Here is a 26,358-nt window from a genome sequence, read left to right on the forward strand (position 1 = left end):
TGTGGTTTTTGTGTCTTCACAAAAGGTGACTTTCAGTGGTGAGTTTTGAACAGTAAGAAAACAAAACAAAGCAAAAGTAAAAGTGTGCAACGTTCCTTCTTTGAAAGGCACAGCAAACTTTCACAACATGTTTTGTGCTCTGTTTTTGGGTTTTGAAAAATATTTGGTGGGATTTGAGCAACAAAAACCAACTTCAGAGGTTTCAGTGAACATTTGGGATACATTCTATGTGCTGGCACCAGGACAGTAGACCAGTAAGACATTTCTGGTCATGTGATCACACAATACAACACAGATCATGCATACTAAAGACCCTAAAGACACATGATCCACAATGATTTTGCTTTAAAGGAAATAAAATCTACCTCAAATTGTTGCATTAGGGTGGTGGTGTATATTGTCATACTTGCCAACCATCCCGGATTTTCCGGGAGACTCTTGAAATTCAGCGCCTCTCCCGAAAACCTCTCGGGACAAATTTTCTCCCGAAAATCTCCCGAAATTCAGACGTAGCTGGAGGCCACACCCCCTCCAGCTCCATGCAGACCTGACTCAGCAATGTTGTGACCCTCTTAAACAGGACAATACTGCCATCTACTGTACATAGAATAGAATGTACTTTCCCTGGGGCAGAACAAAGAATACTCAAATAGTAAAGGTAAGTGTTGTTGTTTTTTTTAGTAACCAGTAAGCATAGTACAGTTAGTAGAACAACTGTGTTTTTATTACTGTGTATTTGATAGGTGCTCTCAAAAATTCAACTATTTTTTTTAAATATATATATATATAAAAAATAAATATATATAGCTAGAATTCACTGAAAGTCAAGTATTTCATACATATATATATATGTATATATATATATATATATATGAAATACTCGAGTTGGTGAATTATACTCCTCCCCTCTTAACCACACCCCCCGCCCCAACCACGCCTCCGCCCACACCCTCCACCCCCATCTCCCGAAATCGGAGGTCTCAAGGTTGGCAAGTATGTATATTGTAGCGTCCCGGAAGAGTTAGTGCTGCAAGTGGTTTTGGTTATTTGTTCTGTTGTGTTTAAGTTGTGTTACGGTGCAGATGTTCTCAAGAAATGTGTTTGGCATTCTTATTTGGTGTGGGTTCACAGTGTGGCGCATATTTGTAACAGTGTTATGGTTGTTTATACGGCCACCCTCAGTGTGACCTGTATGGTTGTTGACCAAGTATGGCTTGCATTCACTTAGGTGTGTGACTTGGCCGGCACACTCTTCGTATGGAGGAAAAGCAGATGTGGCGAGAGTTCGTAGAAGACGTTAAAGGCACGCCCCCAACATTGTTGTCTGGGTGGAATTCGGGAGAATGGTTGCCCCGGCAGATTTTTGGGAGGGGCACTGAAATTCAGGACTCTTCCGGGAAAATCGGGAGGGTTGGCAAGTATGTTTATGTCACCACATGACAATTGCTGGAGAAATACTGTACAGGAAAACATTCACGCACTACTTGGTATTGAATCAACAACAATAGTGTACGAAACAGGTTATTATATTTAAACCCGCATCAGCAATTAAAACATATCTTATGTAGTACTGTTAAAATTTAAATTGCAGAGAAACATAATAAACGTGAAAAAATAAATGATCTGAACTCACAATTTGTAGCACTCATTGGAGTTTCCGGGGTTGGCCGACACGGTCTCACAAAATGTAGTTTCTCTTTAAATATCCTTCTTGAAAATCGCCTAGCAAATATATGTGTTGTCTTATCATTAAAAATGTAGACGAGGCGTGTTGGCTGAGTTCTTAAAGTTTACTCCACAGCGTGCTCATCAAAAACATCCTTGGCTACATTCAACCTAAACGGGGCTACAGCGCATGCTCTTCACTACTGTGGCATGCTGGGTAATGGAGTTCTTCTGTTACCTAGCTCATAACGTCACAATATATTATCTGCCTTAGGCCAGCTAGTTGGCCTTACTGACAACAACTCGTGATCTGATTGGCTATCGCATCTGTCCGTCAAAATGTTTGTGCCCGCATTGTTGATTCTGAACTTCTGAAGGCCTCCGGCAGATTTGGTGCAGCATGGCAACATAAGCCAGCTAAATTCTGATTGGATAAAAACTCTATAACCTATAAACAACAGCGCTGGAAGGAGCATAATATGATGTGAAGAGAATATGAATACTTTTTGAAATTTAGGGAAAGTAAATAAAAATACTTTTTATCTTGAATTATGATGATGATTTCTGGTTATGTTAGTCCAGCAGAGAAGGTCTCGCTGGCCCTGAGGACACACCACTGCTACAGTATATACAGTACATGACTAAAGCTATCATTTCCATATGCCCTATTTTTCGGATTGTAAATCACAGTTTTTTTTCATAGTTTGGCCTGGGGTGCGACTTATACTCTGGAGCGACTTATGTGTGAAATTGTTAACACGTTACCGTAAAATATCAAATGATAGTATTTATCACGTAAGAAACTAGGCGTACATCAGCAGTCGTCACACACACACACACACACACACACACACACACACACACACACACACACACACACACACACACACACACACACACACATCAACCAATAAAAATTTGGCGGGGGCGGGTCATGGCAGAAGTGCATTGTGGAAAAAAAAAGATGCTACCTGCTACTACTTCTGTACCTATGAAAATTGATCATTTCAACATTGGCAGTAACTTATAAAAACTGGGAAGGGCTGAACAAAAATGGCGATTAGTAGTGACAGATTGTTAGGTAAACGTATAGCACGTTCTATATCAGACCTGGGCAGATTAAGGCCTGGCGGCCACATGCAACCTGTTAAACGTTTCAATCTGGCCCGTCGGACATTCCCAAATAATTTATTTAGATCTTTAAAATGGAAAGCGTAGCTGCCATTATGATGTGCACTCATGTTTTCTAATGAGTGAAAAGCCATTTATCAACAACACCCAGAAACGGTGTCGGCTTCGCTGGGCCCGAGCTCACCTAAGATGGACTAATGCAAAGTGGAAAAATGTTCTGTGGTCTGACGAGACCACATTTCAAATGTTAGAATGAATAAAAAAACAAACATTTGTTGTCATGTGTTTCATAATGAATGTGAAAGATAGGCAAAATTCCCCCTAAAAAGTAGAGTTCCCCTTTAACTATCAGCCGAGCGACAGCTTGTATTGATTGATTAAAACTTTTATTAGTAGATTCCACAGTACAGTACTTATTCCGTATTATTGACCACTAAATGGTAACACCCAATAAGTTTTTCAACTTGTTTAACTCGGAGTCCACGTTAATCAATGAATGTTAATGTTGTGTCGAGGTACCGCTGTATTAAGTTGAAATATCCACAACAAACCACATAATCAGTGTTGGACTCCATCAAAAAGGTCTTGTTAGTAGCACAACGCATGGTTTGAGAACCGCAAGAGGAATTGTGTGGTATAATGTGGGAATAATAAAAGAAAACAACACAATACAAGACATACAAACCCCGTTTCCATTTGAGTTGGGAAATTGTGTTCGATGTAAATATAAACAGAATACAATGATTTGCAAATCCTTTTCAAGCCATATTCAGTTGAATATGCTACAAAGACAACATATTTGATGTTCAAACTCATAAACATTTTTTTTTTGTTGCAAATAATCATTAACTTTAGAATTTGATGCCAGCAACATCTGACAAAGAAGTTGGGAAAGGTGGCAATAAATACTGATTAAGTTGAGGAATGCTCATCAAACACTTATTTGGAACATCCCACAGGTGTGCAGGCTAATTGGGAACAGGTGGGTGCCATGATTGGCTATAAACAGCTTCCCAAAAAATGCTCAGTCTTTCACAAGAAAGGATGGGGCGAGGTACACCCCTTTGTCCACAACTGTGTGAGCAAATAGTCAAACAGTTTAAGAACAACCTTTCTCAAAGTGACATTGCAAGAAATTTAGGGATTTCAACATCTACGCTCCATAATATCATCAAAAGGTTCAGAGAATCTGGAGAAATCACTCCACTCCATCCCTCAGACGGCACTGTATCAAAAACCGACATCAATCTCTAAAGGATATCACCACATGGGCTCAGGAACACTTCAGAAAACCACTGTCACTAAATACAGTTTATCGCTACATCTGCAAGTGCAAGTTAAAAAGCTCTACTATGCAAAGCGAAAGCCATTAATCTTCAACATCCAGAAACGCCACCGGCTTCTCTAGGCCCGATATCATCTAAGATGGACTGATGCAAAGTGGAAAAGTGTTCTGTGGTCTGACGAGTCCACATTTCAAATGAGTAATGTTAAAAGAAAAGGTGATGTAACACAGTGGTGAACATGCCCTTTCCCAACTACTTTAGCACGTGATGCAGCAATGAAATTCTAAGTTAATTATTATATGCAAAAAAAAATAAGGTTTATAAATTTGAACATCAAATATCTTGTCTTTTTAGTGCATTTAATTGAATATGGGTTGAAAAGGATTTGCAAATCATTGTATTCTGTTTATATTTACATCTAACACAATTTCCCAACTCATGTGGAAACAGGGTTTGTAGTTCATCCCCAAAAAAGACCTGTCATTACGAATGAGAGTCTGCATATTTTAAGCCTTAACAATTATTATTTTGTTAAATAATACCTGAACATATTTAATACAGAATTTGTATTGGCTCACCTTATATTCTGCAGATAAATAGGCCTCGGTTCTGGAGTTGAGCACCAGAGGGCGCTATTGAGCTACTATAAAGAGCCCTCATTCAATTATTTGGAAATTCCATCCATTCATTCCATTATTATTGTAGACTGATAATTGATAATTAAAAAAACATATTATGCTTTTTTTTCTTGCTTTTAGTTAACGATTCTAACTTCATATACGCATGCGATGTCAGCAAGTAATAATGTATTGCTTTACCGTGTGTCAGGATGTTTGGTATGATTTCTTTTACACCAATTATTTCAGATGAACAAGAACAGCAGGGTGCTCTTTCAAGACTAAATACACAACTTGTGACATCAATGCTGCCTGTGAAGCATGCAACAACAACAACAACATGGCGAGGGCGAGGTGGGCAATAAAAGGGGGCCAGGGGAGGAACTTACATCTCGGGGGACAGTTAGAGTCCCCATGGAGTTGTTAGTACGACAGTGTGGTTCTGGAGCAAGGAGGGAAGAGGATCGGGGAGGTTGACGAGGATAGATAAAGCGGGAAAGTCAGTAAAAACGAGGAGGAAGGGGTGACGGCACCTGGAAATAAAAACAAAAAAGGAAGTAAACAGCTGCAAAAAAAGGGAGGCAAGGGAACCACAAGCAGCCGCCATGTTGGGTTGGGGCAAGGCCTAACAACTGCAAGAGAGCCTGCACAACATTACAATCACTACAATATTAGACACCTTCTTCAGGTAACAGCTCAATCATATACGTCAGTGTTTTTCAACCACTGTGCCGCGGCACACTAGATACAGTCTGGTGTGCCGTGGGAGATTATCTCATTTCACCTATTTGGGTTAAAAATATTTTTTGCCAACCAGTAATTATAGTCTGCAAATGATGTGTTGTTGTTGAGTGTCGGTGCTGTCTAGAGCTCGGCTGAGCAGCTATGTAATACTCTTCCATGTCAGTAGGTGGCAGACAGTAGCTAAATGCTGTGTAAATGGCGGAAACAGCAGGAGGCAGTGTGAAGGTAAAAAATTGTCTAATGCTTAAACCAAAAATAAACAAAAGGTGAGTGCTCCTAAGAAAAGGCATTGAAGCTTAGGGAAGGCTATGCAGAACCAAACTAAAACTGAACTGGCTACTGAGTAAACAAAAACAGAATGCTGGACGACAGCAAAGACTTACTGTGGAGCAAAGATGGCGTCCACAATGTACATCCCAACATGACATGACAGTCAACAATGTCCCCACAAAGAAGGATAAAAACAACTGAAATATTCTCGATTGCTAAAAAAAAGTAGATGCGGGAAATATCGCTCGAAGGAAGACATGAAACTGCCACAGGAAAATACCAAAAAAAAGAGAAAAAGCCACCAAAATAGAAGCGCAAGACAAGAACTAAAGGGTGTGATGTGACAGGTGGTGACAGTACACCTACTTTGAGACAAGAGCTATAGTCATGCATGCTTGGTTATTGTTTAAAGTCGTATCCAACAATTGCGACGATGACTTTTTACCGACAACTGAGTTCCGTTTTTTAATGATTTCTGCTGGTGTTTTGCCTCCGGCTTTTTTCACCGCAAAAAAGGTTGAAAAACACTGATATACGTGATACAAGCTGGCCGGAGTAGCCCACAAGATTGATTCTTGTTAAGAAGATTATCAACAACTTTACTGAACTAATCCTCTTATAATCCTGTAATTGGTAGGAATAATTACACGCCATTTAGGACGCACGATCCATTTCATGTCCCAACTGTGAGATCACGGCTGGATGCCACACATTCATGTGGGAGTAGAGGAAGAAGACTTGTGCATATTTCATGTGTTTACCTCCATGCAGCCCGGCTGGGCTCTATCCAGGTCGACTATCTTGCTTCCCGGGCCTCCGGCTTGCATCCTCTTCTCGTCTTGGAAGCTCTGCTCCTGCAGCTTCTTGTTGAGGATGCGTGCCGCGTTCTCGCCCAGCGTGTACCCCGGGGGCGCCGACAGGTCTGGACGAATGCTCACCACCTCCACATTCCGGTCACCCTGCGTTTCTACTATTAGCTGTACGGGGCTGGGTGAGCGCCCCCTGGCGGTCCTTGTGTATTCATTCCTGGGGTCAGTGCTGGGCTCTGTGTTGGGGGGCGGCGTAGGGCGAGAGCGGCTGGGGGACTTGTTGAACTTCTGAATGGCATCGTAGACAACGGGGGTGTGGTCGATGATGTTGAAGAGGCTGGAGAGGCCGTCGTTGATGGTGGTGTGGACCGGGCTGTCCCGTGTGGTCGTGGATCTGGCCCACGCCGACTCGCTGTTGCCCTTCTGGGGGGTGGTAGGGGTGGCGGCACGGCTGGCGTTGGGTAGCTCCGCCTTGCTGGATGTGGACAACTTGCGCTGAAGTTTGGGTGAGCCGTACATTGGCGAGCAGCAGGGCCGCTCAAACTTGCTCTGGATGACCGGCGAGTACTGGACCTTCCTCGTGTTCCGTGATGGCGACGAGATGGGAGTGCTGCCCCCTTTTGGGGTGTGGCAGCGGTGGGGGCTGCTGGTCAGGTTCCTCAGGAGGTCAGTCTGCAGACCTATGCTTATAGTCTGCGTGGTCTGAGTGCCTCGTGTGGTAAAACCATTGGTCTGGCAGGCCGTGTCCCGGACCGTGGGCCCCGGTAGAGGACGGATCGCGTTTCTCACAGAAATGGCCACCTCCTTCATGTCATCACTCATATTCCGAGCCATCTGCAGCTCCAGTGAGGACGCATAGCCCACTGTGGAGCAAATAGGAGACTGGCTCGGAGAAGTCCTTAAGCCGCCGGCCTCCAGAAGGCCACATGGCCACCGCCCATTGGGGAACACCTCATCTGGACCACTGGGTGCCTCAATCCCATCTCTCCCTTTACCCCCCTTTGCAAAGAGCATGTCAGAGTCCTCTATGGGCTGCTCATCTGGTCCAGGTCTGGTTGGGCTGTGGCGGATGTGGAACTCGTAATTGTCCACCGCCACGCCGGCCCCGGTGCTACTCATTGGAGACTTGTGAAAAGCCTCAGGGCTGGTCAGGGTGCTGGTAGTGGTCAGCAAGCTGGCGCTGGTGGTAAGGAACCAGGAGTCCGGTTGAAGGGAATCCATAACTGGCTCCCCTGCTCTTGTTTCCGGGGTCTTGCCACTCCATGCCTCCTGAGCGGGACCCGGGCTGGCGGTGGATATGGGGAAGTCCCAGCCCTTGTTGTTGAACTCCTCGATGTACTTGAGGTCATCCGGGGAGAGGGGCGGGGTGACGTCGTCTTGGCCTCGCTCATCGTGACGCATCTTGTCAGGCAGAAATGGAGAACTGTCCATCAGACGCTGGAAGTCGCTCATGGAGCACACTGACTTGGCTCTGGACGACACACACACACACACACACACGAACAAAACTATATTTATTTTTAAGAAGTAAAACAATTAAATGAAATCACTACCCGTTTGTATACCCGCAAGCTCACCTCAGCAAACTGCCGCCGCTCATCTCCTCGTCAGGGTAAGACTCATGAGGGCCTTCTCTCTCTGAAAGCACATTCAGGGACTGCAAGAGAGAAACTTAAAGTTATAAAACTGATGGGGCAAGCAGCTGTCAATCACAGGATGGACACAGAAATGATGTTTTACCTCCTTAATGCAGGGGAACCTCTTCTCATTCTCCAGTCTGGAGGGCGGAGGGGCCTCCAGGCCGCTGAGAGGATCTCGAGTTAGAGCGTCCATGAAGGGGATTTTGGATGGGCTTCTCAGCCGCATGGCGCCCCCTCTTTGCTCCTCCAGCTTGGCGTCAGAGTCGGAGAGGGAGCAGACGGGCGGGATCAACACAGGGGCGGACGAGCGGAGACCACTACAGGGGGTGTCTTGTCCTCTGTGGACCGAGCTAGCGTCTGACTCCTCGGTGCCCTCGCCTCGCCGGCTGTTTCGATCTCCCAGCAGCTGTGACCACAAACCACGTGGACAAACTGCTCAGTGGCCTTGTGGTTAAGGTGTCTGCCCTGAGATCGGTAAGTCTTGAGTCTAAACCCCAGCTGAGTCATACCAAAGACTATAAAAACGGGTCCCATTACCTCCCTGCATCTCAACATCAAAGGTTGGAATTGGGCGTTGAATCACCGAAACTATCAGTGGTCCTTGAACTTTAACAATGTCCCGTACGTTCTCACCTTCTCAATCTTTTGGTGGAGCTCCCGAGTTCCGCCGTCCCACTCCGGCCTCTGGTGCTCCAAGTACTCGAGGAGCTCGGCCCTCTCGCGGCTCCACCTCTTCTCGCCGTGCTGCAGCCTCCAGCGGAGTTCCAGCGAGATGTTGTGACTTTCAGCCAGCAGGCTCCGGTGCTCCTCTCGCTCCTGTTTCAGGGCCCAATCGGGTTCTCGGCCCAATTCTCCTTCGCCTCCCTGAGTCTGGCCTCTCACTTGGCCTCGCCCCTCGTCCTCCGCCTAGACAACACGTTTTAAAAGTCAGTCTTCTCTCACAAACAGTTGTCTTTTCAGCCTCATTTCTGCCTTTTAACTGAAAAGTCCAAATGTTCTGTAGGCCAGAGAGCATGAAAGAACCTCAGCGTGACGCTATCGGAGCATGCTAACTAAATTAGCTGCCATCAAGGCGCCCGTTGAACTCCGTGTGGCTTTCTGGAAGGATATGAAGCGCGTAAAGCTGCCCAGATTAAAAGCCAGAGCTTCCCGACAGATAATGACGCTCCTAAAACTAAAAACTGCTAAATTGGTTCCCCTTGCTGCACTTTATCCCACACGCTCTCAGACAAGTTGTGTGTTTTTCAAATGGTGTACTCATGCAAAAAAAGGTGAGAAAGAACACATTTAAAATTGTATGAATTGTTATTATTCATTCAGCAACCGTTCTTAAGAACAAATGTTGTTCTTAGGCCCTCTTACTAAGTTTTTAAGGAGATTTTTGTATTCACCAATGTTTACTTAGCTGCGATTTGTTCGTAGGTAAGAACAAAATCCACGAGTGCACACACACACACACACACACACACACACACACACACACACACACACACACACACACAATTGTTGCTACTGCAAGATGCCGCAGATCGTGCGCTGGAGAGGGAGCGCATAGTTCACGACCGTGTTTTGCCCGAAGTGACGAATATTTATTTGAACGCTTGAGACTACCTCAGCAGTCCCCCCTTTCTTAAACTTCCATTTTCCCCCACGGGATAATACCAATTTCTCTGTTGTAATCTGTTTGTGTTTTCGTCGTGTGTTTGATGTTCGGCTTGTCCGACGGAATTGTGTCCTTATATGGGGAATTAAGGGCTTTTACCTATGCAAATTCAAAATTAAGGGTGTCTACTAGGGGTGTGGGAAAAAATCGATTGAAATAGAAATCGTAATTCTCACTTTGTGCGATTCAGAATCGATTGTCTTTTTTTTTTTAAATCGATTTTTTATTTTTTAAATTTTTTTTAATCAATCCAACATAACAATACACAACAATACCATAACAATGCAATCCAATTCCAAAAGCAAAGCTGAGCCAGCAACACTCAGAACTGCAATAAACAGAGCAATTGAGAGGAGACACAAACACCACACAGAACAAAACAAAAGTAGTGAATATTATCAACAACAGTATCAATATTAGTTATAATTTCAGCATAGCAGTAATTAAAAACCCCTCATTGACATTATCATTAGACATTTATAAAAATAATAAAAAAGAACAATAGTGTCACAGTGGCTTACACTTGCATGGCATCTCATAAGCTGGACAACACACTGTGTCCAATGTTTTCACAAAGATCAAATAAGTCATATTTTTGCTTCCTTTAATAGTTCAAACAAATTTACATTATTGCAATCCGTTGATAAAACATTGTCCTTTACAATTATAAAAGCTTTTTACAAAAATCTACTACTCTGCTAGCATGTGAGCAGACTGGGGTAGATCCTGCTGACATCTATGTATTGAATGAATACACAATCCTTTTCAATCGGAAAAATATCGTTTTTGAATCGAGAATCGTGTTGAATCGAAACAATCGATTTATAATCGAATCGCGACCCCAAAAATCGATATTGAATTGAATCGTGGGACACCCAAAGATTCGCAGCCCTAGTGTCTACAAATTCATATTGGGGAAATAAGGGCGTGTTTATATGCAAATTATGATAAACACACACGCGCTAACCATTTGTCATTCAGCAACTTAAAAACAGCAGGTGGGAACAATTTGGGCGTTTAAGAACACGTCATGGATTTGAATGGACTCCACTTAAGAAGTCACTTAGGAAGAAAGATAAGAGGAAAAGTTAGGAACTTATTGCTGAATGGGGCCCATTATTGTTAAATATGCCTCCCTGGTGATTGTGACTATCGTGTTGAGGGCTTCACCTTCCTTGTTGTGGCTAGTTTCATAACCAGTGTGAGAATAAGCAAGCCCCACGTTAACGTAGCCATGAATATAACCCCCAAAAAAGAGAGATTTTGGAATAAAATTGATATTAATAAATCTGGAAGATGAAAACTTTTACATATTTGTTTTGTCATATTTTGGAGCCCCATACTATTTTTGTCTCTTGCAAATGGGGAAAAATATAACTCTTGATATAACGGGGTTGCCAACCTCTGGTCTAGAAGATGATGTAAGACATTAAAGGCATCTTCCTTGTGTTTTTAGTGTTGTCCTGCCTTCTCCTTTTTGTCTGCACCTGTTTATTTAGTGATTCATCCTCGGCGAGGGGCAGGCCTTGAGGCACACCTGCTCGCAATTAACACACCAGTATTTAGGCTCGTCACTGTCAGCTTGGTCTTGCCAGTTATTGTTTCCAGAACTCCTCTCGTGCATGCACCTGCTTCACCAGACCTGGTATTTTTTCGCTACTTTGTCTGGAATTCCCTAACCTTTTGTATATTTATTTCCTAGTCCCCCTGAGGTAAAAGGATTTATTTTGTTGGACTCTTGCCCTTCTCGGTGTGCCCTGGCCCTTTCTCCTGCTGACCTTTGAGGAACCTATTTTGTCCAGATTACATGGTGTGCGTTTCTGCCTCATCGCCATTTCGTCTGATGAACTTTTTTCATTTTTGGTAATTCCACCTTGTCTTTTGTCTCTGCATTCTGGGGTCACCCCCACTATGACCAAGACCTTAACAATCAAATTGGATTCTTAGCAAGTGCTGTAATCTGCTGATGACGCTGTGACATCACAGACTTCAAAAAGGATTATTGTTAATTCAAATGTTGTTCTTCTTTATAGGGGAAAAACAACTTTTATCAACAATTTAATTGGAAATTTTGTATTTAAACCCCATAATTTGTATTAACTTTTTTGTAATGTTATTTTTAAAATATATATATATATTAACCAAATTTAAATGGTAAATGGGTTATACTTGTATAGCGCTTTTCTACCTTCAAGGAACTCAAAGCGCTTTGACGCTTTTTACCATGAATTGATTAACGTGGAACAAGTTGTAAAACTTATTGGGGTGTTACCATTTAGTGGTCAATTGTACGGAATATGTACTGTGCAATCTATTAATAAAAGTTTCAATCAATCAATCCAAAAACTATTTCCACATTCACCCATTCATACACACACTGCAAAAACTGAAATCTAAGTAAGATGAAATATCTCAAATAAGGCTGATATTTGCTTATTTTCTGTCTGATAAGATAATTCTTCTCAATAAACAGATTTTATGCTAGTGTTTTCCTTTTTAATGTTTTGGTCCTAAATGATGTCAGTAAGATATTACAGCTTGTTGCTGAGATGTTATGACCTATATTGAGTAAAACATGCTTGAAAGTAGAATATCAACTGTTGCAACACTCACAAGTATAAAAGTACTTTTTTAAAGTAATCATTTCTTACTTCAAGCACGAAAAAAAAAATCATGATGCCGAGCACATATCATGATGTCAAGATAATGGCACTAGCATTTACTTCATTTAAGAATATTTTTCAACATATTGAGCAAAAAGGTCTCATTTTTTTCTACCAAGAAAAGTGCACTTGTTATTAGTGAGAATATACTTATTTTAAGGTATTTTTGTGTTCATTGAGGTTAGCTAATTTTACTTGTTTTGGAAAGTCTTGACAAGCCGAATTTTCTTGTTCTATTGGCAGATAATTTTGCTTCGTTCAAATAAAATACCCCTCATTTTTGGATTTGTTTTTCTTGTTTTTGAACACTGACTTTTTGCAGTGCACTGATGGCAGCTCCTGCAATCAGGAGCAAGGGTGAAGTGTCTTGCTCAAGGACACAACAGACATGACGAGGTTGGTAGAAGGTGGGGATCGAACCAGGAACCCTCCACTTGCTGGCACAGCCACTCTGCCAACTGCGCCTCGCCGCCCCTGTTTACTAACATAAAGGCTGTCTCTGCTGATGGGCTTCGACAAGTCACATGGTACAACTGTCTTCAAATGTCACGTATCATATATGACGTAAAGGACTCTGTGAAATAATTTAAAAAAAAAAAAAAATAGTTAAGTTATTGTCTTGGAAGACGTTTCGCCGCTCATTCAAGTAGGATTCATCGGTTCGTGCTCATAGACTTAGAGCTGATGGTGCATGTCTTTGGAGGTGGGAGGGGCCTATCCCCAGGTGCATGTCTTTGGAGGTGGGAGGGGCCAATCCCCAGGTGCATGTCTTTGGAGGTGGGAGGGGCCTATCCCCAGGTGCATGTCTTTGGAGGTGGGAGGGGCCTATCCCCAGGTGCATGTCTTTGGAGGTGGGAGGGGCCCATCCCCAGGTGCATGTCTTTGGAGGTGGGAGGGGCCTATCCCCAGGTGCATGTCTTTGGAGGTGGGAGGGGCCTATCCCCAGGTGCATGTCTTTGGAGGTGGGAGGGGCCAATCCCCAGGTGCATGTCTTTGGAGGTGGGAGGAAGCCGGAGTACCCGGAGGGAACCCACGCAGTCACGGGGAGAACTCAGGACTACTCAGAACCTTCGTATTGTGAGGCAGAAGCACTAACCCCTCTTCCACCGTGCTGTCCAAAATAACATAATAATAATAGTAACACTCATAATGATAACAAGTAAGTCGGAAACGTTTCCAGTGAGGGTTGGACTCCGCCAAGGCTGTCCTTTGTCACCCATTCTGTTCATAACTTTTATGGACAGAATTTCGAGGCGCAGTCAAGGCGTTGAGGGGTTCTGGTTTGGTGGCTGCAGGATTAGGTCTCTGCTTTTTGCAGATGATGTTGTCCTGATGGCTTCATCTGGGCAGGATCTTCAGCTCTCACTGGATCAGTTCGCAGCAGAGTGTGAAGCGACTGAGGTGAGAATCAGCACCTTCAAGTTTGAGTCCATGGTTCTCTCCCGGAAAAGGGTGGAGTGCCATCTCCGGGTTGGGGAGGAGACCCTGCCCCAAGTGGAGGAGTTCAAGTACCTAGGAGTCTTGTTCACGAGTGAGGGAAGAGTGGATCGTGAGATCGACAGGCGGATCGGTGCGGCGTCTTCAGTAATGCGGACACTGTATCGATCCGTTGTGGTGAAGAAGGAGCTGAGCTGGAAGGCAAAGCTCTCAATTTACCGGTCGATCTACGTTCCCATCCTCACCTATGGTCATGAGCTTTGAGTCATGACCAAAAGGACAAGATCACGGGTACAAGCGGCCCAAATGAGTTTGGGTCTCTCCCTTAGAGATAGGGTGAGAAGCTCTGCCATCCGGGAGGAACTCAAAGTAAAGCCGCTGCTCCTCCACATGGAGAGGAGCCAGATGAGGTGGTTCGGGCATCTGGTCAGGATGCCACCTGAACGCCTCTCTAGGGAGGTGTTTAGGGCACGTCCAACTGGTAGGAGGCCACGGGGAAGACCCAGGACACGTTGGGAAGACTATGTCTCCCGGCTGGCCTGGGAACACCTCAGGATCCCCCGGGAAGAGCTGGACCAAGTGGCTGGGGAGAAGGAAGTCTGGGCTTCCCTGCTTAGGCTGCTGCCTCTGTGACCCGACCTCAGATAATTGGAAGAAGATGGATAATGATAACGGTAATAATAATAATATATGTTTCGGCACATCGTTCAGCATTCACACAGTTTCTGACTTGATTTGTCACCTTTGATTAAATGAAGGATAAAGACTCATTTCCTTCGCTTCCTAATTACAGCTTAGTTGTTTTTGGCTCCTTTTGCCGGGTTGAGCAACATGTTTACTGTCAGCAAATGGCGTTCTGTCCCTTAAAGGCGGTCCGGCTGAGCGGCCATCTGCGTACCTGCGCTAACTGGCACTTCATCTCGGCCCATTTGACCTCCCAGGCGGCTTTGTCGTTGGCATAGGCCTGCTGCAGTTGGCAGCGCTGCGCCTCCTCCTCACGCAGCTCCTCCCGGAACTGTTCCAGGAGGGTGCGCAGCGCCTGAAGCATTCGCCGGTTATCATCGAACTGCAAACAGGAATCACAATAATCATACTCGATGGAAAAGTCATACGGTATCAGAAACTATTCCAAAAGGTGTGATCACCTGTTGTTGGTGCGGCAGGTGTGCATCGGGTGACGCTGGCCCCGGTCTGGACCCGTCGCCATCGCCATGCTGCATCACCCCTCTCAGCTCGGAGATATCCCCCAACTGCTCCAAATAAAGAGGACAATAAACCAACATGTTGAAAATAGGGCTGCACATTAAATATGGCAGGGGTTCTCAAATGGGGGTACACGTACCCCTGGGGGTACTTTAAGGTAGTGGTCCCCGACCTTTTTGTAGCTGCGGTCCGGTCAACGTTTGATCATTTGTCCCGCGGCCCGGCGGGGGGATTCTTTTTTTTTTTTTTTTGTCATGAAAAAGGGAGTTTTTTTGAGGTTGGTGCACTAATTGTAAGTTTATCTTGTGTTTTTTATGTTGATTTAATAAAAAAATAAAAATAAAAAATAAAAAAATATATAAAAAATTCATCTGCGGCCTGGTAGCAATCAAGCTGCAGCCCGGTGGTTGGGGACCACTGCTTGAAGGTATGCCAAGGGGTATGTGAGATTTTAAAAAAATATTCTTAAAAATAGCAATAATTCAAAAATCCTTTGTAAATATATTTATTGAATAATACTTCAACAAAATATGAATGTAAGTTCATAAAGTGTGAAAAGAAATGCAACAATGCAATATTCATTTTTGTGGACATGTTCCATAAATATTGATGTTAAAGATTTCTTTTTGTGTGAAGAAATGTTTAGAAGTAAGTTGATGAATCCAGATGGATCTCTATTACAATCCCCAAAGAGGGCACTTTAAGTTGAGGATTACTTCTATGTGGAGAAATCTGCATTTATAATTGAATCACTTGTTTTTCAACAAGTTTTTAGTTATTTTTATATCTTTTTTTCCAAATAGTTGAAGAAAAACCACTACAAATGAGCAATATTTTGCACTGTTATACAATTTAGTAAATCAGAAACTGATGACATAGTGCTGTATTTTACTTCTTTATCTCTTTTTTTCAACCAAAAATGCTTTGCCCACAAAGCCGACTAGCGCGCTCTGGTCTCATTTAGTGGCCAATACCACTGGAATCTTGATATTGTAGGACCAAAAGATTGCAGAGTATGATTTAAAAGAATAATAAAAAAAAGAATAATAATTTAATCTGCGATGTGGTGAAGCTGCGATATTGGGGGCAAAATGTGGTGAGGGACGACTGTATGTACATTTAAAGACAACACTTTATCTTATTATTAGGATCAACATTTCAGCTTTTTTTATTTAAACTGTAACTTTTTTCCCCCTTATTTTGCTGTTAATGTTATTCTAACAACATTAAAACTAGCTGTGGCTGTAAATATCCCCTAAACTGCGCCCTTGCTTAGGATGAAAGGTGTATGCGTTACCTGTTGATTACAGTACTGACACTGTCAGAATCAATCAATCAATCAATCGATGTTTACTTATATAGCCCTAAATCACTCGAATAATTGTATCTAAGAAGACAAAAGCTGTCTTTAATCCTACTCTACAGAAGACTTGTAAAACTCCACTCTGTAGGATGGGAAGCAACATGAAGGTGTTCTGTTTCTTTCATGTAGTGTAATCATGAGAAATATATTGTCTACAAAGCGAAAAGGAAGCAGGACCAGACTCCCATACAGGGACCTCTTCTTTTAACTGTTTTATGACCTTTTCTTTGAACTGTTGTAATCAAAGGCGATGGCTGTTTATGACCCTCCCTCCCTTAGAAACAGCTGTTGCCATGTAATCAGGGACAGTCCAGATAAAAGAGAAGACGTGTAACCATTGGTCAGGAGCGTGGTTTGACTGGACAAGAGTACAGTCCAGACGTCTCTCCTCAATTGAGCCAAATTGAAATCTGTCTCTGTTTAATTCCTTGCTTCTTTGTCTGTTTAATAGATGGCATCAGTGTTTGAACCTGACAGACACAAAGCCTGTGGTTTTAAGTGTTTTTTTCAGCCATGTTGGAAGGGGAGGGGGACTTTCTTTTTGCTTAAAGCTTATAAATATGTAAAGTTGACTTTTATTGTATTTCAATAATGTCATGGTGCCCAAGGTGGCCTTGAAGATGGGGGGGGGGGGGGGGGGGGGTCCTGATTAAAAATGTAAAAAACCAGATGGAGGAGGTCATAATAAGCTGAAATGAGCGTGGATGTTGCTCCTCAGGGAGAGATAACATCTCCTCACAATGTCTCCGCTCTGATCAACTTATGAAAAGGAATATTCTTTATTTCCTCAACGGAACACTAATGTTCTGGCGGACACTTCCTGCCCATTAAAGGTCACCTGTGGCTGCACGCCCTCGTCGAGTGCCTGGACTTTGCGTCCGAGCCTCCATTGGGCCAGGATGGACCTGAGCTTCATGTAGAAGATGGCCGTGTTGCGTCTGAAGAGACGGACCTCTTGTTGCAGCGCCGCCCTCTCCTGAGCCCACAGAGACTCGGGACTCTGGAGGCCTGGCAGCTGCAGACCTCCATGCTGCGTCTCGGGATGTGGACGCTTTTCCTCCTGCAAGAATAAAACATGCTAAAGGTTAGAATTTGCTATTTCAATTCAACTGATATGAAGAATTTGAAATGTTATTAGAATAGAAAAGAAAAGAATAGAAAGTACTTTATTGATCCCTGAGGGAAATTCAGCATCACAGTTCACTCACAATAAACAGTAATAATAATAAATAATATAATTAATATTATATATTTTATATGTAATATATATGAATAATATAAATATCTTCTACAAATATTCTACATTTAAGTGCAGTCAATAAGGAACATACGCATCATACATTATACAATATATATATTATTAAAGCTCCAGAATGTGGAACTGGAATTACAGGAAGTGGAATCAAATTCATTATTATTAAAAACTTTTTTTTATAGCCAAGTAACAAAAATCATTGTTCACGTTTATTGCAAAGGTTTTTCGGCCTCAGTACCAAAAATATTTCACAAACACTAAAATTAAAAACAAATTCTGTCTATTTTAAATACTTGGGGGGAAAAAAAAGATGATTTTGGGTAAATAAGTATTTTCCCACCCATAATTTAAAGGTTATTATTAAGAGTGTCTCAATACAACTTTTTCACTTCCGATATGATATTGACATTGGAGCCCTTGGTCGATACTGATACTGATCCGATATGATATCAGCAAGAGTCATACATATACTTTTATTATGTTCCATCCATCCATTTTCTACCACTTATTCCCTTTGGGGTTGCAGGGGTTGCTGGTGCCTATCTCAGCTACAATCGGGCGGAAGGCAGGGTACACCCTGGACAAGTCGCCACCTCATCGCAGGGCCTTTTATTATGTTGTAGTGTGGACTTTTAGTAAAGGCTCGATCAAGTGAAATTACACAAACATAACAATGGTAGGTATTAAAGTTCAAGTTAAAGTACCAATGATTGTCACACACACACTAGGTGTGGCGAACTTATTCTCTGCATTTGACCCATCACCCTTGATCACCCCCTGGGAGGTGAGGGGAGCAGTGGGCAGCAACGGTGGCCGCGCCCAGGAATCATTTTTGGTGATTTAACCTCTAATTCCAACCCTTGATGCTGAGTTCCAGGCAGGGAGGTAATGGGTCCTATGATGTCATTGTGGCTTTGTGAAATGTGGACTCGTCAGACCACAGAACACTTTTCCACTTTGCATCAGTCCATCTTAGATGATCTCGGGTCCAGAGAAGCCGGCGGCGTTTCTGGATGTTGTTGATAAATGGCTTTCAACTTTGCATAGTAGAGCTTTAACTTGCACTTACAGATGTAGCGACAAACTGTATTTAGTGACAGTGGTTCTCTGAAGTGTTCCTGAGCCCATGTGGTGATATCCTTTAGAGATTGATGTCAGTTTTTGATACAGTGCCGTCTGAGGGATGGAAGGTCACGGTCATTCAATGTTGGTTTCCGGCCATGCCACTTATGTGAAGTGATTTCTCCTGATTCTCTGAACCTTTTGATGATATTATGGAGCGTAGATGTTGAAATCCCTAAATTTCTTGCAATTGCACTTTGAGAAACGTTCTTAAACTGTTTGACTATTTGCTCACACAGTTGTGGACAAAGGGGTGTACCTCGCCCCATCCTTTCTTGTGAAAGACTGAGCATTTTTTGGGAAGCTGTTTTTATAGCCAATCATGGCACCCACCTGTTCCCAATTAGCCTGCACACCTGTGGGATGTTCCAAATAAGTGTTTGATGAGCATTCCTCAACTTTATCAGTATTTATTGCCACCTTTCCCAACTTCTTTGTCACATGTTGCTGGCATCAAATTCTAAAGTTAATGATTATTTGCACAAACATTTTTTTTATGAGTTTGAACATCAAATATGTTGTCTTTGTAGCATATTCAACTGAATATGGCTTGAAAAGGATTTGCAAATCATTGTATTCTGTTTATATTTACATCTAACACAATTTCACAACTCATATGGAAACGGGGTTTGTAGAAGTTGACTTCCTGTTTTCATCCTCAATTCAAATGTATGGAAGTGATCCCTCAATGCCCACACTGCAAAATCTGAAATCTAAGTAAGATTTAACATCTCAAATAAGGCTGATATTTGCTTATTTTCTGTCTGAAAGGATCATTCTTCTCACTAAGCAGATATTATGTTAGAGCTGTTTAAGTGTTTTTGGTCCTAAATGATGTCAGTAAGATATTACAGCTTGTTGCTGAGATTTGATGAGCTATATTGAGTAAAACATGTTTGAAAGTAGAATATCAACTGTTGCAAAGCTGTGTCATCAACACTCACAAGTAGAACACAACTTTTTTTAAAGTAATAATTCTTACTTCAAGCATGAAAAAACAAACCATGATGCCGAGCACATATCATGATGTCAAGATAATGACACTAGCATTTGCTTCATTTAAGAATATTTTTTAACATATTGAGCAAAAAGGTCTTTTTTTTTTTTTTTACCAAGAAAAGTCCACTTGTTATTAGTGAAGTGAAGTGAATGATATTTATATAGCGCTTTTCTCAAGTGACTCGAAGCGCTTTACATAGTGACACCCAATATCTAAGTTACATTTAAAGCAGTGTGGGTGGCACTGGGAGCAGGTGGGTCAAGTGTCTTGCCCAAGGACACAACGGCAGTGACTAAGATGGCAGAAGTGGGAATCGAACCTGCAACCCTCGAGTTGCTGGCACGGCCACTCTACCAACCGAGAATATACTTCTTTTAAGGTGTTTTGGGGTTCATTGAGGTTAGCCAATTTGACTTGTTTTGGAAAGTCTTGACAAACCGAATTTTCTTGTTTTATTGGCAGATAATTTTGCTTAGTTCAAACAAAATACCCCCAATTTTTTTTATTTATTTTTACTTGTTTTGGAAAGTCTTGACAAGCCAATTTTTTTGGTTTTATTGGCAGACAATTATGCTTAGTTCAAATAAAATACGCCTAATTTTTGTATTTTTTTTACTTGTTTTGGAAAGTCTTGAAAGCCGAATTTTCTTGTTCTATTGGCAGATAATTTGGCTTAATTTAAAAAAATACCCCTCATTTTTGTATTTTCTTTTTCTTTGTTTTTGAACACTGACTTTTTGCAGTGCAAGCCTGATGCGTAGTAAGAAATACAAACAAAGGCAGGTTTGCGGCCTGCACTCTTGTACCTGCGGCGGCGAGGCGACAGTTTCCCGTTCGTCCAACGCGACTCTCATCCTTCTTTCGTGATCGGCACGCAGCAGGTGCCCGTCAGCAGTGGGCGCCTCCCGTAGCTGAACGCACAACAGCAGAAGACGCGGGTTAGTCACAGCACTGTCATGACCCCGGCAAAGAAGCCCAAACATCAAATCAAGGCCTTGGCGCCTGATTTGTTTGCAATGTCACGGTTCGGCTTCAGCGGCGACCTTCGGCCTGGCCTGGCCTGTCAGTCCAATGTCGGACACAAATCACACGGCGCCCGCTAATCCCGCCTCAGTCCCTTCACCTCGGGGATTAATGAAAGAATGCAGGCAGATGTGCTGCGTAATTATATGTCATCGTTGTGTCACTGACTTTTCAAACAATGAAGGACAAAACTGTGGAAAATAAAGGGCAAACAAACTACTGTATTTCCTTGAATTGCCGCCGGGGCGCTAATTAATGTAAAACCTCTTCTCACTCCGACACTTACCAAAGGCATGCAGTAGAAATTTGAGTCTGACGTAAGGATACCATCATGAAAAGCACATTTAATAATGGTCTTACCTTTACTTATAAATGAAGTCCATGCCAGCTTTTTCTGATCAAAAAGCATCGATAACATGTTTCTAGAAGTCTTCCTTATCTTTCTTCAGTTTTAAAAGTCTCTCTGTCTGGATGGAGATCTTCCTTTATTACCTCCTGTTTCGATAGTAATGCCAGTTTAGAAAACTGCTATCAGACCGCTGCTATCAGTTAGCTCGGCGCCTGGAGTGCGGGCGACGACAGAATTATCCTCGGACAACTCCCCCTCCCGTTCTGCAACCGTGGGTGATCTCTTTATCCCACCACTGCATGAAGTGTTATTGTATAAATAATACACTGGGTATTTAGGACTGGAACATGCTGTATTTCAGCCCGGTTGTTTACATAGCCAGCAGAGGTCCATAGTGTACCTGCCATGTCATATCCGTCCCAGCACAATCACGTCACTCATTTCACTTCTTCAGCAGCCGAGTAGTCGCAAGAAGGATCACTAGCGCCCTCTACCACCAGGAGGTGGGAGTCATTTAATGACTCATATTTTACACACAAAGCTACGGTATTGTGACGGTCTCAAGCCGTCGTCTTGCGGGTTCCCAGGACCACCAAGGAAGGACATGGCTTGAGCTGTTTGACTTTGTTTATTTTTCAATAAAACCTCAGTCCAGGTCGCTCTTCTGCTCCTCCTCTCCGCTCGCTCGGCGTCACCTCGCCGCCATCTTGGGCCGGGCTCCAGCGTGCCCTGCCTGTCTGCCGGACCGTCGGCTCCACAGGTATATTAATAAAACATAGCTGCTTACTGTTCTTTTTAGTATTCAATAGCTTGGCCCTTAAATTCAAATGATTGAAATCAGCCTCCTCCATTTTGAAAATGATGACAGGTGAGGTGTCACTCGTGATGTCACCAGTTTGATGAGACGGTAATACTAAGCATGCAGTAATTATTTTGCCAAGCGAGTTCGACCAGGCAGTAATTGAAGGCAGGCACATACTATATGTCCGGCGGCAATTCAAGGAAATACTAAAATTAGCACTGAAAAGGACTCTAAGCTTGACTTTCTTTTGAAATCATTGATCTATTTTTCTAATTCTTTATTTTTCTCTCTTACTACAAAATGGTGACTTTTAATCCGACTATCAGTCATTTCTCCTACACCTTTTTGGATAGACTTTAAAACTCTTTGGAGTAACTTTGTAAAGCATATTAGAAACTAATAAATTCATCACCATGACTATTGATTTTTTTCCTATCAGCATCCGCAGAAAGAGCATCCATCCATCCATTTCCTACCGCTTGTCCCTTTTGAGGTAGCGGGGGTTGCAGGAGCCTATCTCAGCTGCATTCGGGTGGAAGTCGGCGTACACCCTGGACAAGTCGCCACCTCATCGCAGGCCCGCCATGGAAACCCAATCCATGAAGTTCTCTGCGTGCTGTACGTGGGCTAATTGGAAGGTCACATGAAGTTTGGAGCTCTGTAGCAACTGACTTGGTGGCTGACTTGCTGTTGTTCCCAAACTCTTCACTTTTCTCGGCATAGCTCGGTTGGTAAAGCGGCCGTGCCAGCAACTTGAGGGTTCCAGGTCCGATCCCCGCTTAAGCCATCCTAGTCACTGCCGTTGTGTCCTTGGGCAAGACACTTTACCCACACGGCAACTCTACCAACCGAGCAATACCGGTTGGTAGAGTGGCTTGACTTTGGAATATTTAGGAGCGAGGAAATTTCCCGACAGGATTTGTCGCACAGGTGGCATCCTATGACAGTTCCACGCTGGAAATCACTGAAAGCGGCCCATTCTTTCACAAATGTTTGTAGAAACAGTCTCCACCTGCCTAAGTGCTTGATTTTAGTGATTAGGGCACCTGATTCTCATTTGGATGGGTGGCTAAAAAGTACATATCAAATGATGATATACATTATATACTTTTTTTTTCTCCACTAATTGTTAAGATTAGTCTTATTGATGTCATGTCTTTTGATCATGTCTTGTTTGGCTATGTTCCGTTGACCTTTGGACTCTTTAAGTTCCTGGTTTTTTTTCACTCTCTTGTTTTGTTTCCGTGGTTACACACGCACCTGTGTTAATCATGTCACTGTTATTTAAGCCTGTCTTTTTCTGTTGGGGGCTTCAAGGTGGAAGAGGGGTTAGTGCGTCTGCCTCACAATACGAAGGTCCTGAGTAGTCTGGGGTTCAGTCCCGGGCTCGGGATCTTTCTGTGTGGAGTTCGCATGTTCTCCCCGTGACTGCGTGGGTTCCCTCCGGGTACTCCGGCTTCCTCCCACTTCCAAAGACATGCACCTGGGGATAGGCCCCTCCCACCTCCAAAGACATGCACCTGGGGATAGGCCCCTCCCACCTCCAAAGACATGCACCTGGGGATAGGCCCCTCCCACCTCCAAAGACATGCACCTGGGGATAGGCCCCTCCCACCTCCAAAGAAATGCACCTGGGGATAGGTTGATTGGCAACACTAAATGGTCCCTAGTGTGTGAATGTTGTCTGTCTATCTGTGTTGGCCCTGAGATGAGGTGGCGACTTGTCCAGGGTGTACTCCTACTTCCGCTCGATTGTAACTGAGATAGGCACCAGCACCCCCCCTGTGACCCCAAAGGGAATAAGCGGTAGAAAAAGGATGAATGGAAGTTCCTGTTTTTTTTCACTCCCTTGTTTTGTTTCCATGGTCACCCTTTAGTTTCACCTGTTGCTCATTTGGTCACACGCACCTGTGTTAATCATGTCATTTTTATTTAAGCCTGTCTTTTTCTGTTGGTTGGCCTGGCGAAATCAACTCTGTTACCCCTGTTTAACGCTGTTGGACTTCTGCTACCATAGTGCCACCATGCTGAGTGAGTTTTGTCCATTTTCATGTCAGAGTTTTCATGCCCAAGTGCTAGTTTATAGTTTTCAAAGCCAAGTTTGTTCTTCCGCCTTGTGCGCACCTTTTGTTTGTTCATTTTGTTAGTGTTAAAATAAATGATGTCTTTACCTTCACGCCATGTCCACTCCAACTTTACTTGCATCTCGGGGAAAATAAACACCCCAAAGTCCACGTTATGACAATTGAAATGTGTCCTCTTGTTGTCTCCTTCCCCCTGTTGTTTGTGGTGCTTTGTGGACATTTGCACTGCCAACATTTCAATGTAAACTTCTGTATATGTGTTGTAAAAAATGAAAATCCTAAATAAATCTTCAATTTAAAAAAAGTGTACACATAAACCAAATGTCAACTGATAAGAAATGAAGAACTTTGTAGTTGCACTTGTAAGTAGAAGGGGTTGCAAAAGGGGAATAGAAGGGAGGTGGGCACTGACCTCTGCTCTTAAAACCAGGGGCCCCTGGTACCTATTGAGTCTTGCTGCTCCCCTGCTCCCACCCTGGCTGTGGGGCTCCACGCCTCGCTTCTGTCCTACACGCCACTCCAGCTCATCCCTCTGACCGGACTGTGAGTGAGGGGGTGTGGGGGCGGGGGGGTGAAAGAGGGGATGTGGTTTTGACAGGAGGACAAAATGGTTTGGTGGACAAACGGGACAAGAGGACAACATACCGGGTAAGAAAGAAAGAACGCGAGCAGGAAAAAAAGAACAAAAAAAGACAAGATTGTGAATGGGCGATGAATACAAGCAGGTGGAGGGTGGTTTGGTGGTTTGGTGGCGGACGGACGGACGTTGAAACAACTACAAATATTTTCTGGAAAACAACAAAAACTAGAGCAGAAAGAAGAGTGCAAAGAGGAAGACCAACTTAAAGATGACGGCGTACGACAGAGACGAGAAGACAACCAGAATGAGGATGAAAAAAATGACGGGCTGAAACATCTGTGCAAAAAGTGTCAGGAGGTGGGGAACACGGGGGTGAGGGTGGGTGGGGGATTGGGGGTGAGGGGAGAAAGAATGCAAAAGACTTGTTATGAAGCGCATGCGATGACGGACACATGAGTCCAAAGCAAACCAGCTGAGCGATAACCATGGCAAAAAAAGGTGCAGAGCGACAGCTAGCGAGCTAAACTGTGGTCGAGAAAAAAGTCAGCAGTTGCACCCGGAAAGTTGGCTTCCAATTCCGCAAGATTTTGGGTCAGTTGTCAATCCGGACCAGTGCCGCAATCATTAACGTAATTAACAGTTCAAACCAGTTCTACCGTCTTATAACAATCAGCAACACTTCACTTCTTAATCAAACTTCATCATGTTAGAATAATTGCATCCAATAATTGGGAAGCAACATGAAGGTGTTCTGTTTCTTTCGTGTATTGTAATCAACAGAAAGATATTGTCTGGACCTGAGATCTATAAAGTGAAGAGGAAGAAGGACCAGACTCCCCTCCAGGCACCGCTTCTTCGAACTGTTTTACGACCGTTTTAATCAAAGGCGATGGCTGTTTACGACCCCCGTGCCTATAAAAACAGCTGTTGCCATGTAATCAGGGAAAGTCCAAATAAAAGATTACAATCTTTCGCCAGAGCGTGGTGAGACTGTACAAAGAGTACAGTCCAGACGTCTCTCCTCAATTGAGCCAAATTTAATCATGTCTGTTTAATTCCTTGCTTCTTGTCTTGTTTAATAGATGTCATCAGTGTTTGAACCTGACACATCAAAATGCAAAAATCGTATTGGTTTTCTCATTTTGCCGGTTGAGAACTGCTTCCCCCCTTCAGAATCAAAAATGGTACACTTCCTTCGCCATACATCATCCTCTTTGAACCAGGAAGTGTCCTACTGACATACAGTACAGATCACCTCCACGATTATTTTCATTATTTTATTTTTATTCAATTTTAGAGCTTGGAGGAGGTCTTATCCCTCTACTGGACGACTGAAGGCCTTACACGTTGTCCACCCAGCTCCACCGGGGCCTGCAGGAAGAAGAGGAGGAGAAGGCAGCAGTCGGCAGGGAATGAAGGTAGCTTCCCTTTGAGGCCAAGGTGGAGAACGTTCTGGAATCCTCACTGAGCTTGCAGACATTGCCTTCATCATGCAAATCTGCTTTTTGGATTGTGACGTTGGTCTCCTTGGCAACATACAAACTTAACAGCCAAGCCATCCATCATGCAGTCGCGACAAGAGAAGCTGGCGTCGGGGGGCCAAGTGGGAGGAGCTAATGTTACTGGGTGTGTCTGCAGGTGGCAAAAGCAAG

At 43.3% G+C, this 26,358-nt stretch overlaps 1 protein-coding gene across 7 annotated transcripts in view; it reads right to left on the reverse strand.

Annotated features, from left to right (window-relative positions):
* The window catches only part of LOC133567960 (microtubule cross-linking factor 1), a 128,297-nt gene that overhangs the window by 32,588 nt on the left and 69,351 nt on the right, over positions 1-26,358 (reverse strand). For 3 of the 7 annotated variants that reach the window (XR_009809513.1, XR_009809512.1, XR_009809514.1), the window contains exons 6-15: positions 24,539-24,667; positions 20,675-20,779; positions 17,330-17,551; positions 15,071-15,175; positions 14,824-14,991; positions 8,796-9,068; positions 8,263-8,568; positions 8,100-8,179; positions 6,475-7,993; positions 5,089-5,232 (exon numbers count right to left, since the gene is read on the reverse strand). Coding sequence is in view for 4 of the 7 variants with exons in the window: in XM_061919611.1 (XP_061775595.1) it covers positions 5,103-5,141; positions 6,475-7,993; positions 8,100-8,179; positions 8,263-8,568; positions 8,796-9,068; positions 14,824-14,991; positions 15,071-15,175; positions 17,330-17,551; positions 20,675-20,779; positions 24,539-24,667 (2,946 nt within the window). In the remaining 3 variants the exon portion in view is untranslated. The remainder of the gene's footprint in view (positions 1-5,088; positions 5,233-6,474; positions 7,994-8,099; positions 8,180-8,262; positions 8,569-8,795; positions 9,069-14,823; positions 14,992-15,070; positions 15,176-17,329; positions 17,552-20,674; positions 20,780-24,538; positions 24,668-26,358) is intronic. The other 4 variants (XM_061919611.1, XM_061919609.1, XM_061919610.1 and 1 more) reach the window with 4 other exon arrangements.

This window comes from Nerophis ophidion, linkage group LG14, assembly GCF_033978795.1.
Source record: "Nerophis ophidion isolate RoL-2023_Sa linkage group LG14, RoL_Noph_v1.0, whole genome shotgun sequence".
Classification (NCBI taxonomy): Eukaryota; Metazoa; Chordata; class Actinopteri; order Syngnathiformes; family Syngnathidae; genus Nerophis; species Nerophis ophidion.